Source organism: Sciurus vulgaris (genome assembly GCF_902686455.1).
Source record: "Sciurus vulgaris genome assembly, chromosome: 3".
Classification (NCBI taxonomy): domain Eukaryota; kingdom Metazoa; phylum Chordata; class Mammalia; order Rodentia; family Sciuridae; genus Sciurus; species Sciurus vulgaris.
Genome location: NC_136463.1, coordinates 180,137,301 through 180,154,213, shown reverse-complemented (window position 1 = coordinate 180,154,213; position 16,913 = coordinate 180,137,301). Strand labels below are relative to the sequence as shown.

Here is a 16,913-nt window from a genome sequence, read left to right as displayed (position 1 = left end):
ATTGGTTGGGTCCACAACATAATGACTGACTGTGCCCTTTTAGCCCTTGAGTCTGTAGCCTGCACCCCTGCTCCCCTTTAACCCCCACGCAGTCCACCACCCCAGCTCCTATCTGGGACAAAGAAATCTGGAAGGTTTGGAATGTTTCTATAGCTTAATCTCATGGTGTGTCCTTTACATTTAGAGAAGGTTTTATTGGCCATTGCCCTGCCTGCCTGTTTTACTATCTGTCTATCCTATCTATCTACAACTATAATAACTGGGAAAGCAGATGTAGGCACTGAATAAATTATTGAGTGTTCTAATAAAACTTTATTTATAAAACCAGGTCATGAGCAGATTTGGCTAGTAAGCTGTAGTTTTCCTTCCCCTGATTTAAAAGTTTTGAGGTTGTATTTTTAACATTTTGACACAAAATACATGTGGAATTAATAGCAGATATGTGTGCATGCAAGGAATGAACTAGATATTTATGTTGCCACAAGGATCATCCATTATGCAAATTTCACTTACTAAAAAGTATATCTTTCCTACATTAATTTTTAATGCCTTCCCTGTTCTGTCTAAATTTCTTTATATGGTACATCTCTGTGCTCAGTCTTCTGACATTGTCCAATTTATCTACCCTGTGACAGGATCACAAGTTACAATTACTACAGATATATAAAAAACAAGTCTTTTCCAATATTATTTTGAAAATACTTGGTCTTTTCACCTTCCTTGTGAGTTTTAGATTGATTTGATATATTAGAAAAAAAGATGGAATATGCACCTTTGATTGAAATGGCATTGTTTTACTTAGATTAGGATTCTCATCCTGTTCCTGGCAGTGGGAGCATGGCCAGGGTCTGTCTCTGAGCCTCAGAGATGATATGCAGATGAACGCTCCTGCCTTATAGGGTTCTAGCGAAGACTAAATGGGTCAGTACTGGGAAGACACTGAGAACTGTGCCAGGCATCATGCAAGCCTTTGGAACCCTTGGCTATTATTAGCTTTAATCTTCTGTTAAAAGCCCTCTTACAGGACAGTTAATCAGGTCGGTTAAAGGAGTACAGTGTGGAAACACAGGTTTCAGATTGATTTTAAGTCCTGTGTTTTATCTCAAGGTGGACATTTGTGCAGTAGGGGACAGGGTTTTGTTGACCCTTTACCCATAAGTCTGCACACTGGCTCATATTGTTTGTTTGTTTGTTTGTTTGTTTTGGTACTGGGGATTGAACCCAGGGGCACTTAACTGCTGAGCCACATCCCCAACCCTTTTTATATTTTATTTAGAGACAGGGTCCTGCTAAATTCCGTAGGGACTTCTAAGTTGCTGAGGTTGGCTTTGAATTCTCGATCCTCCTGCCTCAGCCTCCTGAGCCACTGGGATTACAGGCGTGCGCAGCTCATAGTATTCTATTGTGAAGTCATATGATAAGCATCTGTGTGTGTCTCCTGTGCTCTGTGCTGTGAAGGGATACTCCCTCACTCTACCAATCTTGGACAAGTTTCTAATGTTAATTTCTTGGCTTTTGATGGTCACATTGAGGGGTATTGTTTTCCACATAGGACACTGATATGGGAGTCTTTGATTGATCCTGGGCAACTCTTTTCATCCAAAGATCCTGGAGATCAGTTTTTCCACTCATGACTTTATCTAGTTCTTCTCTCTTTTCTAGACAGACACAGAGGCCTGCTGGCTTTATGTGTGGTCTCAGGTACAGCTGCCTCCTTCCCCTGTGCTCCAAGCCACATTCCCACTCTCAGGTGATTTCCAGGACCCAAGGCCCCAGTCCTTAGGTCTTCTTTCCAGGTCCCTAATCTCTGTGGCCATGCAGTGTCTTCTGCTATACTTCTATGGTGTGAATTCTCTTGTCACTTTTGGAACTTGAATATTCTCTTTCTCCCCCCGCCCCCTTTCAAAACTCACCTCTGAATTGAAGCATTTTTTTATTTTATCTGATTTTTAAAATATATTTTTAGCTGAAGAAGGGCCTGACCATCTGTTCATTCCTGGGGAGTGATATTGATCAAGTTTTTATGTATGCATGAGCATGCCACAGTGAAACCCCCCATTCTGTATAATTAATATGCACCCATAAAAACGTCCTGAATAGTGAAATTTTCCCTCACTAAAGTTTTCCTTTTCTGAGGGCCCGCAGCATTTGCATATGCAAGGTAGGTCATGAGGTCTGTAATTTTTATACGCTAACATTTCTCCTAGTCCCAGTTGGCAAGTGTTAGTAAATGAGATTGGTTTCATCATCCATCTTAAAACAATTCGGAAGATGCTCTGTGCTCAAAAATTAGTTTGCTGAAAAGCTCTTAATTCTTTATGGTTATGCTTTTACTGACAATTTCCCCCGTGGGCTTTTCTAGCCTTCTAATTTCACGCCTTAATTGGAAATGCTAAATATTTGCATTTTTTAAAGAGATAATTTGGATGATCAGTATCATAGAGGGTCTCTGAAGCTGTAGCACCCCATTATGCTGCTTCTGCAGACATAATTACAGGTGCCAGCTCTCTGGTGATGTAAGAGTCAGCTGGCCATGGTGGAGGTGACCCCTCTGTGTCCTGTAAGACAAAATGGATGGAAGGACAGCTCTGTAGGGCTGTCCTGTGTCCACAGGGCTGCAAGGTCAGGGTGACTTGCGATTCCACCCCCATCCTCCCACTCTGCCCCAACTGCTGGGCTGCAGGCTCCTGTCTGTTGCTGACCATCCTTCATTTCCTTCCTTCACAGTTTCTAGTTCATAGGACTTTTGAGAATGAACTCTTCCACTTCCAGATCTGTTTTTTTTTTTTTAATATTCCTTTACTATTTTTTCTTTTGTTTCTTCTGCCTTTCAAACTATAAAGATTTTTATTTTTATCATTATTATTTTTTGCTTCTTCATGGAAAAAAGAAAAAGCTAGCCTTTCAGTAGATGTCACTGGCTAGAGAACGTTCCTGCATGCAGGGAGAAGACTGACGGACATGAGTCCTTGGCACTTGTTGATTTAAAAGCAAGAGCTTCTGGAGACCCAGGGCTTCCTTTTTTGATGCCTTGAATTTTCTTTCTTTCCTTTTTAGTTTTTTCTCAGCAAGGCTGCCCACAGGAAGCCTGCTGTCTATGGAAGGCTCATCTCCAGGTGAATGAGCCTGGGCAATATTTGCCACTGTTCCAACTTTAGATTTATCTACAGAATCACTGATTTTGTCCTACCCCTGGGAGCAGATGGGTATTCAAACGAGAGCAATTGCTTCCACTTAAGGTTAAAAAAAACTGAAAAGAGAGTAGGGGGAATTTTGCAGAGAGAAAAGCACACCTCAAAATAATCAGAAGGTCAGCCAGGTCCACAAGCACACCTGGCCTTGTATAGCTTAAATCAAAAGCCTTTCCCAAAGTAAGGGGACCCCACTGTGTGCTCTTGCTCCTAGTTTCACAGACACCGTAGACCTCCCTAACAACTATTAAGCTTTCTGGGCTGCTGAGCAGAGCGAATGTGGAAGAACACTACCTGGTGGCCAATGCTGTAGGTGGACCATCCAAAGGCAAGAGTGCCGTCTCTGTGTCGACAGTCCATGTCTATTGAGCGCTTCCTGTGTGCATGGTTTTCCAGCTCTGCTACCCCATTTTAGAGCTACTTGTTATTTATACCTATTAAGAATAAAAGAATTAGAGCACTTCAATATTTGGGGTCCCTTCTCTCTGGGCATTTAATCAGAGGTTTTTTCCTCTACCACTTAGATGATCATGCAGTCTTCATGGAGTTTAATTCCCAGGGCGCTGCAGGCTCCTTTCCTGAGCAGGCAGGGAGAGGCAGGTTGACAGTTTCCTATATCCATGGCATTGTTATTTCATAAAAAGAGTTGGCCGCAGGGCGTGAGTGACTTCCATAAGATAGGAAACCAAAATAAATGCACTAGAATTGTTTTGCAGCGAAGTCCTGATTCCAGAAACTGGTCTTTGAATAACAAGGAGAAGGAGGAGAAGTCATTTGAGGTTGAAGTGCCTGGCTAGTGCTAGTGAGGGTAGTGAGCACGGAGTTAAATATGGAAACCCAGGGACAGACGGCATGCCGGTTCTTGAAGAAAAATGCATTCAATTCTTGAAACATCTACAACTGAGCAGGGCTTAGATTCTTCAGGATGACGGCTGACTGTGCTGTTAACCAGGCTAAAGCAACAAACTGCGAGTTCAAGATGATTTCAAAATGCAGCATGTTTTAGACACACCTTGAGAAAGTGGGAAACAATTAGACACCTAAGAGTTTATTTTTAATGCATTTATTTCAAAGTCACAAGTTGGAATGTGCTTGCAGTTTCCTACAAAATTGACTCAATACACATGCCCAAATCAGGACAGTCTGGTTTCAAGAGGGTTGACTCAAATATCGACTGCCCAGGTCAGTCTTTGAATAATTTTTTTTGAGTAGATAAACAGCACCTAACACAGAAATTAAAAAATATCAAGACACAGGAATGTTCTGGTTCAGTGAAGTGAGTGAGAATTTTTATTGTTTGGATCTGGTAAGAAGTTCTTGGGCTGCAGTTCTTGGCTGGGTGCACTCCTGGCATGAGAACCCAGTGATTTGCTTTTTCATATCTTTACTCCCAGCGAGGAAGCAGTTGGTGTGGAATGTAGTTGAGATCTTTATTGAAGAAAGTGGGAAAAATTCCTTTTTAAGACCAAAATACTGTGAAAGTTGGACCTCAACATTGTTCGTTTCCCTTTTAGCTCCAAGATGACACTTATAACCGGTGTGATTACTATTTCCATCCAACGCAGAAACACAGTGCTAGGAAATCCAAGGACATTCCAGCTCTCTGGTCCCATCCTTTTTTAAAGTGAGGACGCTGAGCCCAGGCAGGTTCCTGGCCCTGTCCAAGGTCATGCCCACGTGGGTGGAAGCCCAGGCTCTCTCCAGCATCATGGCTCTCAGGGTAGCTCTTGCTCATTCTCAGTTTCCAGTAACTCTACACGCTAAGCTCGGAAGTCACCTTGTTGTGCTCTCTCCCAGCTGGTGGATGCGGACGGACATTTTCCTGCTGGTCCAGGCCCCTTGGACTCTGGGCCCTTCCCTTCCCATTCTCCTCCGGGATTCCACCTATTTCTGTGTTTAGCCTGGGCACTGGGCTGCCCATCACTCACGTGCATTTGGTGCAGTTGATGGTGGGAAGGTAGCGGGAGGACCCACATTCCTTCCGTGGAAGGGATGATGGGGATATGACCCTTCATGTGGTCTTGCTTCATGGTAGAGGAAGTATTCCTTTCTTAGTGACAAGATTCATTCTTGTCACATTCATGCCACATTCCTGCACGTAACGATGATTAGAAGAATAAATTGTACTGCAAAAGTTCCTTCTGTTATTTAATCATTTGGTTTATGCCAGCCCAATAAGGGAGTTGGTAGGGAGAGAAAAATAGACGTTCTTGTTATCAAATTTATATTGCCCTGCTCAAGATGATGTCCTTCTTTGAAGTCTTCCAGGTGAGCCCACTTACCTGTTTTCTTTCTTACATATTGATCTCCAAGTCCATGCCACCTAGATCAGGGGATGGTGAACTAAAGGGCCAGGGCCAAGCAATAACTGTCACCTAGGGTTTGTGGCCAGATAGTCTCTTGGAACCGCTCAAGTGCTGGTGCTGTGTGCCAGCGTCAGGCACAGACAGGTGGCCAAGGTTGAGTCTAGTAAACCTTTATTTACCACAACAGACTGGATTTGGCCCATGGGTGTAGTTTTTCAGCCCTTGGTTTATAACAACAATTTCTAAATTTTGGTTTTTGGACCAGGTGCATCAGAATCATCTGAGGAATGTTGAAAGATACAGGCTTCTAGTCTGAGTTTCCGATTAACAGCTTGGAGCTGGGGAAATCTGCATTTTGAAAAGTTCCTCAACTGATTCTGTTACTCAGACTAATTACTAAAACAGTGATCCATTTTGCTTTCCTTTCTCCTTTTCTTTCCTTCCTTCCCCCTTTCCTTTCATATAGATACAAATAAACACACAACATTATGCTTTGTATTTAACATGAAATAAAATAGCATGCTTCTGTCAAAATCATTCTGCATATTGCTGGTTGATTTCTCTATTTTTTTTTTTTTTTTTTTTTTTACTGCGGCATTTACCTCCTCCTGATCTCTGGAATTCCTCGTGTAATAAGGGATTTAGACCTTGGTACTGGGTGTACATATCTTCACCATATGGTTGCTTTTAACTTTATATTATGGAGTCATGTGGATTTAAAAAAGTTACTATTGGAATGAAATACATCAATGTCTTTAAAGTGGTAGTCTCGACTGGGGATAATATGTGCCCAGGGGACACTGGCAATGTCTCAGGGAGGGATTCTACTGGCATCTAATAAAAGGCTACTAAACATCCGGCCTGTGCAGGTGGCTTCCCATGACAAAGTGTCAGTAGTGCCAAGGTTGAGAAACCCTGCTTTACGCCTTTTGTTTTGTTCTTTGTTTAATTGACATTTTCTCTTCCTAGAATACTAACATCACATCAAGATACATATTTAAAGTTCTTTGATTGATCCTGCTGCTTAAATTACAAAATAAGTCCATTCTGCTTATTACGAACACCACATACAAATTCCTCTTCTGTTATGTCCTTCTGACTCATAACTCCTGTGTCCCCTCAGTGATCAGGGCAGTACTAGTATTGGCCTGTTTTCTGTTACTATGATGAAATGCCTGAGGCCGAGTGTTTATATAGAAGAGGTTTATTGAGCTTATAGGTTTGGAGGCTCCACATCTGAGATCAGTAGCCCCATTGATTCAGCCTCTGGTGAGGGCTCCTTTGGCTGGGTCACACCATGGCAGATGGCATCACTGGTTGCACCTATAAGAGGGAGAAGTCACATGGTGAGATAGGTAGCCAGGGAGCAGCTGGGATCCTTGACCCCACATCAGTTGCTTCTGAGGGCAGCACTCCCAATGACCTAGGCACCTCGCACTCGGCGCCACCTCTTAAAGGTCCCACCACCTCGACATCACTCCAGCCATGAACCTGGGAGACAAATCGTACGTGTTTTAGTCAGCTGTTTCGCTGCTGGAACTGAAGGATCTGAGCAGAACAATTTTAGGGGAGGAAAATTGATTTGAGGCTCACGGTTTCAGAGGTCTTAGTCCATAGAAGGCTGGCTCCATTCCTCAGGGCTCAGGCGGGAGAGTGCAGCTCACATGGTGGTGATCAGGAAGCAGAGAGAAAATCCCCACCCTTGAGGTGCAGAATATACACCGCAAAGCCAGGCCTCCCCCGCGCCTCCTCCAGCCACACCCCGCCACTCCTTACCACTCAGCAATCCCTCTCGGGGATTCAGTCACTGGTTGGGTTAAGACTCTCGCGGCCCAGTCATTTCTCCTTTAAACCTTCTTGCCCTCTCTCTCAGGCGAGCTTTTGGGGACACCTCACACCCAGCCCAAACCATATCAATATGCAAATGGTGGCAGTCACGTCACATGCTCCCCTGGAGCTGGCGAGTCTCCTGGCTGCGTTGGGTTGGGTTTCCTCGGAGGTGCCCCACTCCCAGGATGACTGCCCACCGAGCGCGGGCGGAAGTGAGGGTGGGTGGACTCTGGTCTGCTCGGTTCTTCTCTGGGCCTTTGGAACAAGAATGAAATGAAAGCTGAGTGGCTGTCCACAGAACCTCGGTCCCGCCCCCGCCAGCCCCTCACTGACTGCGTGGGGCCGTGTGTCTGGAGCAGGTGAGCAGTGTGGCCCAAGTCGCCTCCTGCTGTGCAGAACAGGGCTGCCCCGCCAGCTCTCTTTTCCATCAGAAAACTCCTGGCCACCTCTTCTCTCCGGAGCACCCATTGCTGCTGATTTTGTTGGAAGCTACTACTGTCATTCTAAAAGAGACTGGCTGGGAGACCTGTGTGCCACCTTCTCGCGTCACTCCTCCGTCTCAGCGGAGAACTTTGAAGCTGGTCTAGTTTCACGTAGAGGAGGGCTGGGTGTGCACAGAAGCCGGGCGTGCAGGTGACAGAGCCACCCAAGTGAGCATGCGTGCACCAGCTCGGGTCCTCCTCCTGGTCCCCCTCCTGGGCACCCTGGCCCTCACATCACACGTGCTTGATGAGTGTCGCCTGAACTCCTGGTCAGCATGTTGCGTTTTCTGCCAAGTACGAGATGGGCAGCAAGCAGCAAAGGTGGCCAGTTCTTTAATGTGTCCTGCAAGGGCCCCTGGGAAGGGAGTCGCAGGTGCCATCCACCAGGCCCACCCAGGTAGCGTAGGCACACACGATCACACTCTGAAGAAGACTTTAACTTCCACTTATTACATCTAACGGCTGTAAGTGGACCTTTTAAATATCTCTTTTAATTCTGACCTTTCGTGCTTCTGTTTGTAAGCTGCAGGGGACGTGGTTATTGCCAGAAGCATGGGTAGCAGACAGTTTAAGGCCAGAAAACAGGCCACGGCTACAGTGTCACACTGTGACTGCCCTGGAGCCACCAGCTCCAGGCTGGCAGGCACCTTTGCTCAGGCCTGGGCTCCCCCTCACTCTGGGCCCGGCCCCCTTGTGTGTGCTCTTGGAGGTAGTGTAAATTATTTGACACAGATAAAAAGTGGAAGATGAACATGAAGAGAACAACTTTGGGTTAGTTCTATGATGTGAAAAAAAATTGGCTTATATAGAAAATTAATCTGATGCAGCAAACATACAGCATTTAATAAATGAGGCTGTTGGTGACCTGCAAGCAGAAAACCATTAGCCCGTTGGCTCTCTCCTTACTCCTTATTATAGCTGGTATTACAGAAGCTTAATCATTTCCACCATCATTAGAAACTAGAAATTACAGCTCTAAAACCTCACCTGTTAGTTTTTGAGTATTCCCAAAGTCAGGTCTATTAATTATGATATTTTGCCTCATTACACATTTTGGCAGTTTGGTTATTACCTGCTTCTAGTTCAGACTTAATGGGATTTGAGAGCAGTGACCTCTACAACAGGACTTTTTCACTATGAGATAAAATACTGCTTAAAAAGACACTGTGTGCTCAGACAAGCACTTCCGGCAAATGCTCAGGGTGCCAGGGTTTTGCTTAAAGTTTAATCTCACATTTTGTCTTATATTTGCCATTGTGAAGTAAAACAGACAAATTTTTAGATGGAACTAGTCTGAAGCCTGAGAGATTGGTGGCAGATAGTTGCCCTTGTTAGTGACACAACTCACTCAAGCCAAGGAAGCTGCGTGAGATGAAATGACGAGTTCAAAAAAGGAGTCGATGCCCCACGATGCTTTAATCCCCTGCTTTGCAGCCTGAGGTGTGTGCATGTGCGTGTGTGTTTGCATGTGTGTTCGTGTGTGCATGTTTGTCTGTGTGCATGTTTTTGCATGTGTGTATGCATGCGTGTGTGCATGTGTGCGTGTGTGTTTGCATGTGTGTGCATGTGTGTTTGCAGTGTGTGCATGTGTTTGCATGTGTGTGTGCATGTGTGCGTGTGTGCTTGCGTGTGTGCACGTGTGCGTGTGTGCTTGCATGTGTGTTCGTGCATGCATGTGTTTGTGTGCGTGCGTGTGTGCACGTGTGCGTGTGTACATGTGTGTGCGTGTGTGCATGTGTGCTTGCATGTGTGTGCTTGTGTGTATGGATGTGGGTGTGTGTCTTCTACCACATCATCCACTGCTCCGAATCCTTTCAGAGACTTGCACGCTTGGCGGTTAACTCTTGGCTTTCATCTTCTGTGCTTCCTGGAGTGCAGCGCTGGCCTTCCCGTCCCTCTCTGTCCCCTGTGAATGTACTTTCCCGTCATCTCCACCGCCCAGGCACAGACCTTGTGGCATTGTCGACTCTCACGCCGCCCTTCCAGCTCCATCCCCTGTCCTGTGGGGCTGATGTCTGGATATGGTAGACTGGGCGTTGCCATGGGGACTGTCCTGGGCCACCGGCTCTGCCTGCAAGCACCTGTGCCTGCTGCAATGGTGCCCGCGCGTCTCAGGACAGGGGCGGCGTGGGTGGGGGAGCAGCAGCCCTGCCCTTCTCCAGGCGAGGGCTGCCGCTGCGCTGGCTGCCCTCCTGCTCCAGGCGACAGGCTCCCGGCTCAGATTGGAAGTCACTTGGAAACACTGCAGTGGGGACACTGACGGCTCCCTTTAGCTTATGTTCTCAAGACCCCGGACTGGACTTTGGAGAGCCCGACTGGTCCGACGCAGCAGCGCACCTCCTGGGCTCACGCAGCATGTGTTCAGCAGCCTCCCCGTGCCTGGAGCGGGCGTGGAGACCCTCAGGTAAACAAGACGGAGGAGAAGGAATCTGCTCTCTCCAGGCTGCGTTCCAGGGGTGGAAGAGAGAAAGTATATTCGTTTTTTTTTTTTTTTTTTTTCCTAACGCAATAGGTTAAATGACAGATGTTTTAGAAAAAATAAACCGAAGAGAGGAGAGTCAACAGTGACAGCGTTGGAGACTGCACCATCACATAGGTTGCTTGGGGACACCCTTGTCAGAGGTGGCATTGGAGCAAAGACTTGAAGGAGGCTCAAGGCAGCCGTGAGCAGTAAGGGTACTGCAGGCAGAGTAGGTGCAAGGGCCCTGAGGCAGGTGGGTGCCTGGGGACTTGGGGAAACAGTGGGGGGACAGAAGTAGGAGAGGAGGCTCAAGAGCCAGGGGTTGGGTGGATCACATAGGACCAGTAAGACTTTGTGAAAACTTTGACTTTTATTTTGAGTAAAAGTCCTTGCCAAGCCTCAAGTACAAAATTATGGCTGATAAATGCCTGAGAGGCTGGAGGATGAACCTTGATGGCCCCAGGCCTGGCACCCTCCCTGGCACTCAGGAAGACCTCGGCCAGGATCCGCTGAGCAGTCTCCTCGTCCGCCTTTGTTCTAAGAGAGCATTCGAGGTGGTTTTAATTCACCCACATTTAAGGCCTCCGTGTTTTCGTCTCCTCCATAAATATAACCCTTGCCTTCTGCTTTCTGCACAGGAAATCCTTTGGGCAATAATAATAATTTGGTATCAAATATGGACGTCAGAGGATGGGGCCTCATCCTGGCTGTGGTGGGCCCTTCTCTGCCTCTGCCCTTCCGTTTCTGAACAGGGAGGCCGGCGCCAGCTCTGGGGAGCACGAGGAACTGCCACACAAAAGTGCTCTTTGGGGATCCAGAGCCACGAGGTGGGCAGTGGGTGGCCGTTACCAGGAGGGCGGGCGTTGGTCCTGCTCTGCCTGGCGCCTCTTTCTGGGAGGCCCCTGCTCTCCCAGGATGAGCCCTTGTCGGCAGCAGGGTGTGACAACAGCAGAGGCCACAGGACCTCTCTGGCCTCCGCGTGGTGCCCCCACCCTGGCAGTGCAGCGGCAGTGCACTTTTTAAAGTTGATTCATGGAGCATGGCTTTATCGTCCTCTTTGATCTAGCTAATTAAATTCCTTCTTCTTCCCGTCAAATGATTCTTGAGGTGGTACCATTCCATGAGTCCTTCCTAAAAATAAATCAGCAGCGAGCTAACGTCGTGACCAAATGAGCGATTCACATCCTCCCCAGCACACACTGCTTCTCAAATATCAATCAATCAATCCGTGTTTCCCTCTTTCAGCATTCATTTTAAAGTCCTTCTGTGTATCCTGTGTCCTGGGCATGCTGGGGAGAGAGCAGCCCATGGCGCAGATGAGTCCCTGTATTCATGGAGCTAACGTTTTTATGGGATACAAAAGGGACTCTTTTAGATTGGGGAGTGAGGGAAGTTTTCTCTGAGGTGATAAGACTCGTGTAGAGAACTAAAGGAAATGAGGTAGAGAACCATGCCAAGTCTGGGAGAAAAATCATCCCCGTCAGAGGGCCAGCAGGTGCAAAGGCCCTGGGGTGGGAATGCACTTGGCACCGTCCAGAGACAAAAAGTGAGAGGGGAGGGTGCAGGGGAGGAGGAAGGTCCATGGGAGGAGAGGACCTCAGAAGGGAGGAAGGGGCCAGATCAGCAAGGGTTTTGTCTTCCCTGGAAAGAGTTAGGGTTTTACTTTGATTTGATAAATTTATAAATATTTTAAATTATTGATGGTTTAAATATTCTCTTCTGGGACTATCCCAGCCACTCTTATCTGAGATTCTGTGATGGAATTGCCAAGTGATAGCACAGAATTAATGTGGTGTTTTGGAGCTTCATTTGATTCAATCCCAAATCCCTTTCAGTTCCTTAAAGAGTTGGTTGGAAATTGTTAGATGAGGATAATAGGCAGGAGGAGTAGCCGTTTCACCCTGTAGAATTCTCTCCATGCGTGTTTATGTGTGAGAACTCATTTCAACAAGAGACTCGAGGGTCCCATTTCCCTTCATCTATTCTGTACTGAATTCTGTTTTGCAATCAACTCTGAAAAGCCCAGGATATGGCAGCCAGAGATCTAATTTCTCTTATCGCAGAAGCAAATCATAAATGAATAGTCCTGGGAGCATACCTGCACCCTTGTGCCGTCTACAGGGGAGCAGCTGATCTTCTCCCATTGTTTTCTAGTATCCCCAAGTACCAACAAATGGCCCCTCAGAGGTCAGTGGCAAAGGACTCAGAACACAAGCATACTGTGAAGACAGATGCCCAGATTTTTATCTTCCGTTATCTAGTGGGGTCACATGTCTCTGTAATCACCCTCCAAAATAATGAGATAAAAATTTCATTAGATTCTTCCTAAGCACCTCCCCCCCTCCAGCTTCAACTGCCATGCAAACGGAATGTTCCAGAAACCTTTAATTCAAAAGCAGCACTTTAAAAAGTGTTGCCAAGGAAATTGTGAGACCCAGGTAAGCCCGTTCTGTAGGACCAATAAATTGGTCCATCATTGCTCCTGAGGAAGTCCTTCAAAGGTCCAGGATATGAAAAAGGAGATTCCAATTTAGATTCCTGAAACTGTTCGTCATGACAGACAGCTACAGATGTCAAAATCTTTTTTTTTCCTAATAAGCCTCGGTTTTAACAATTTTTGTTTTAGAAACTTCTTCCCAATAACGGGTTCCTGAAATCATCACTCTTTAGGGTTTTGGGGTTGGGGTAGGCTGTTCTCCACTGCAGCCTCACAGGCTGGGGGCCTGTTCTCTGCAGCAAGGTCAACGTTGGGACAACCTTGGGAAGCACACAGAATTGAGAAAGTGCGTTCCACAGAGCAGCCTTTCCACAACACGGTAACTCTGAGACCAGGAGCTAATTTCCCAGCAATCGCACCACTTTTCTTAGGAGGGAATAATTGACCCATTTATGGTCTCGTTTCAGCTTCTTGCAGATCCTTGCGCCAGCAGCCCCTGTCACCATGGCAACTGCAGCAGCAGCAGCAGCGATGGCTACCTCTGCGTGTGCGAGGAGGGCTATGAAGGTCTCAACTGTGAGCAGGCACTTCCCAGTCTCCCGGCCTCTGGCTGGACAGAGTCCATGGTGCCCAGACAGCTGCAGCCCATCCCTGCCACCCAGGAGCCTGACATGGTCCTGCCACGCTCTCAGGCAACAGTGACACTGCCAACCTGGCAGCCGAAAACAGGGCAGAAAGTTGTAGAAATGAAGTGGGATCAAGTAGAGGTGAGAACAGCCTATGGCATATGTTTTTATGTAAGAAACCAGAAACATTTAGATGATTCTAGTGGTTCTTATATGAGCAATAAAAATGGAAGACCTCTAAGTTACCTATGGAGCAAAAACGTGGCTGGCCTTATTCTGTACTTGTGTGAATCATGGCTATCTGAGCATAAAAAGAACCAGTGAAAACCAAACGAATGAGATTATTTTCTAGAATGATGTCCACATACATTTCTGTGAGATAATCTTGGATTTGGGGGCAGACACCTCAATGTAGAGTCATTAATCCAATGTATTATAGGACCTCACATTGTTGAGCTAATTGCCCTTCCTGGGGTATGTCTTAGTCTGTTTGGGCTGCTGTAACAAAACCACATAAACTAGGTGACTTTTAACAACAGATTCCTGACAGTTCTGGAGACCAGGAAGTCTGAGATCAGGGTAGATTTGGAGTCTGGGGAAGGCCCACTTATTTACAGAAGTGCCTTCTGGCTGTAACCTCACTTGGTTGGTTCATGGGAGACTGGGATCCCTCAGGCCTCATTTTTAAGGAAGTCAGTCCCATGCATAGGGCTTTCCCCTCATGAGCTAATGATCTGCCAAAGTTCCTGCCTCCCAATACTATCACCCTGGGGAGCAGGATTTCGAGCTGTGAATTTGGGAGGACACAAACCTTTATATCATAGCACAGCATTATGCCTGATTATTTCTACTATCTTACTACTGTTTAGGTTCTATTTTTGATACCTTGCAGTATTTCCATGGGATTTATTCCATCAGGTTTTGGCTTATATCTTCAATCTCTTCAGAAGTCTCACCCTGTCAGGCATGGTGACGCATGCCTGTAGTCCCAAGGACTCCTGAGGCTGAGGCAGGTGGATTGTGAGTTCAAAGCCAGCCTCAGCAACTTAGTGAGGACTTAAGCAACTTAGTGAGACTCTGTCTCTAAACAAAAAGTACAAAAGTTCTGGGGATGTGGCTCAGTGGTTAAACACCCCTGGGTTCAATCTCAGGTACCAAAATAAGTCCCCTCCTGAGGATTTTTTGACAGACCTCTAAAAGTTGACATGAAGTATAATTTTGCTGACTAGAAGAGTTGGAAAGCAGATCCACATTGTGAATCTGAGGCGACATGGGTAGTATAATTCCACTCCACATCTTATACTTTATGTATCTAAGGTTCGTATAAACCTGGTGGTCTATTATTACAAGTTTTGTAGCGTAAGTGAGAAAAGCACATGGTTTGTGAAGCATGTATTAGAGTCGAGGAATGTGTCTAGAAATTTCCCTGCTATTGTAAAGGAGCAGCGAAGTTTCTTCTGCTAGTTTCTTGCATGCTAACCAGTTGACCCACTTCTTTGCAGTGCTGCTCAGTCCACGAAGGCCTCATTCAGGCTGTAGGGCAGTGTTTCCAGCTACCTAAAGAGCTGTACTGGTTCTGGTTTCAGACTTTTAATAAGTGCTTTGAAGTTAGGATTTTAATACCTCCTTGTGGGATGACGCATTTATTGAATGTGAACTAGATTTGATTCCAAGTTTATCAGGGAAGCATCCTCTAAAGAAAATCTCTCCCCAACCAGCCATTTCAATCTCTTTATTTAAAGTCATGGTATCCTCAGAAGGAAAGTGTGAAAAAGAAACACCCCATCTCGTAGTCATGCCCTGGGTCTTGGGCTCCGGGGCTGTGGAAGAAGCAGGTTAGAAGGGTCAGCAGGAAACACAGGGACGTGCTTGGACTTCCCCTTTCCATGAAGTAATGCCGCTTTGAAAACGTGGAGCTACTTGGACCTTAGAGGACTAAAACTCAGCTACCAGTTGTCTGTTACACAAATTTAACAAGTCGGATGTCTTTGAGGATCAAAGGTTTTTGGCCATAGTTTTTAACTCTAGGGTGTTCTGGCAAATAAATTCTAAGTGTTGGGCCCTGGGTGAAGTAGCTGACTGGTTCTCTATGGTTTTCAGTTGATTCTGTGATGGGGACTCATTTTAACACCTGTCTGTTTTCACTGCCCTGAGTGAGAACAGTAATCAGATGTGGGGGGAGATTGGTCAGAGCACCTCCCTGGACACAGCCTAAGTGGGGTCACTGTCGGTGATGAGCACAGCCTCCCACACCCCACCAACTCCTTCTAACATTAATTCGTTAACTAGTTAATTAAATCTAAAAATGTAGATTCAGCCCTCAAGGATAAAGGAGGGCAGCTTCCCTGCGTGGGCTGCCTTGCCCCTTGGCACAGGGGACCGTCATTTGAACCAGGTGCTTCTCATCTGAGCAGGTGTGAGGTGTGCTCTCCTGGGCACTACCGCTGGCACCCACGATCCCCTGATTCCCCTGTTCTGTAAGCGTTCAGTCCCTTGTCAGTGCCGGGATGCACGAGGAACAGAGAGGAAAAGAGGCAGGGAGTGGGGCCCTGCCTCTTTTCCTAACATAGCGCATCTGTCTGTTTTTAAAGTCCTGGAAACCCGCAGTCGATGGTTCGATGGTTCGTGAAGTTGGGTGGCAAGGCTCCCTCTTGTCTCCGGGCCCTAGGGCTGCACACACCCCTTCCAGCCCGGCGGCAGCCTCATCCTGGACAGGCGCAGGGGCGGCTCATGGAGTTGGGCTTGTGACGTCGTCTTGTGCCGCGGTCAGCCCAACAGTGTGTCCTCCTTTTCTCCAGGTGGTCCCAGACATTGCCTGTGGGAACGCCAGCTCTAACAGCTCTGCAGGTGGCCGCCTGGTGTCCTTCGAAGTGCCACAGAACACCTCAGTAAAGTAAGGAGATTCTCAGTTGAAATCCGTTAAGACTGTAGGGCGGTGGCGCACACCTGGGCCTCCGGAGGCGGGCCAGGAGGACCAGTCTGGGAGACTTAGCGAGACTCCGGCTCCATATAAAATAGAAAGGGCGGGGATATAGCCCAGTGGTAGGGCACCCTGGGCTCAATCCCGGGTCCTGCGGAACAAAACCAATACCCAAACCTGCAAAAACACAGCAGCCCCCAAGCCACCCACTCCCACAGAACAAAGAGGAACAGCTGCTAAGGTTGGCACTAGCACCTGTGTGCTGGGTGGGGCCCATCCACTCACCTGGCCTGCAGACTCATGAACAGAGTAGAAGCTGTCACGCGGGAGGACATCAGGGTTGGGATCCATGGGCTGGAGATGCGGAAGGGGAAGATTGGATTGGCTGAGCCTAAGGTGGGGGACAAAGCCCCAAGGTCTCAGATGAGACCTGGAGCCAGGTTCCTCATCTCCCACATGACTGTGGCTTCCCAAATTATTGGCCTCTTAAGACATTAATAGACCATTTGTTAAATTCATTTGCATGACTTACCTCAAATTTAAAATTCACACATTACAATTTGCTCCTTAAAAGCAAGCAACTCAGGGTTTTGTTTTGTCTTAACTTTAAGCTTTTTCAAATCACAGACTTCCCATGGTATGGGGGTGGACGGGGGAGAT

At 46.8% G+C, this 16,913-nt stretch overlaps 1 protein-coding gene across 1 annotated transcript in view; it reads left to right on the top strand.

Annotated features, from left to right (window-relative positions):
• The window catches only part of DNER (delta/notch like EGF repeat containing), a 299,024-nt gene that overhangs the window by 106,292 nt on the left and 175,819 nt on the right, over nt 1–16,913 (top strand). The window contains exons 2-3 of the mRNA XM_079132624.1: nt 13,175–13,474; nt 16,132–16,226. Of these exons, the coding sequence (XP_078988750.1) occupies nt 13,175–13,474; nt 16,132–16,226 (395 nt within the window). The remainder of the gene's footprint in view (nt 1–13,174; nt 13,475–16,131; nt 16,227–16,913) is intronic.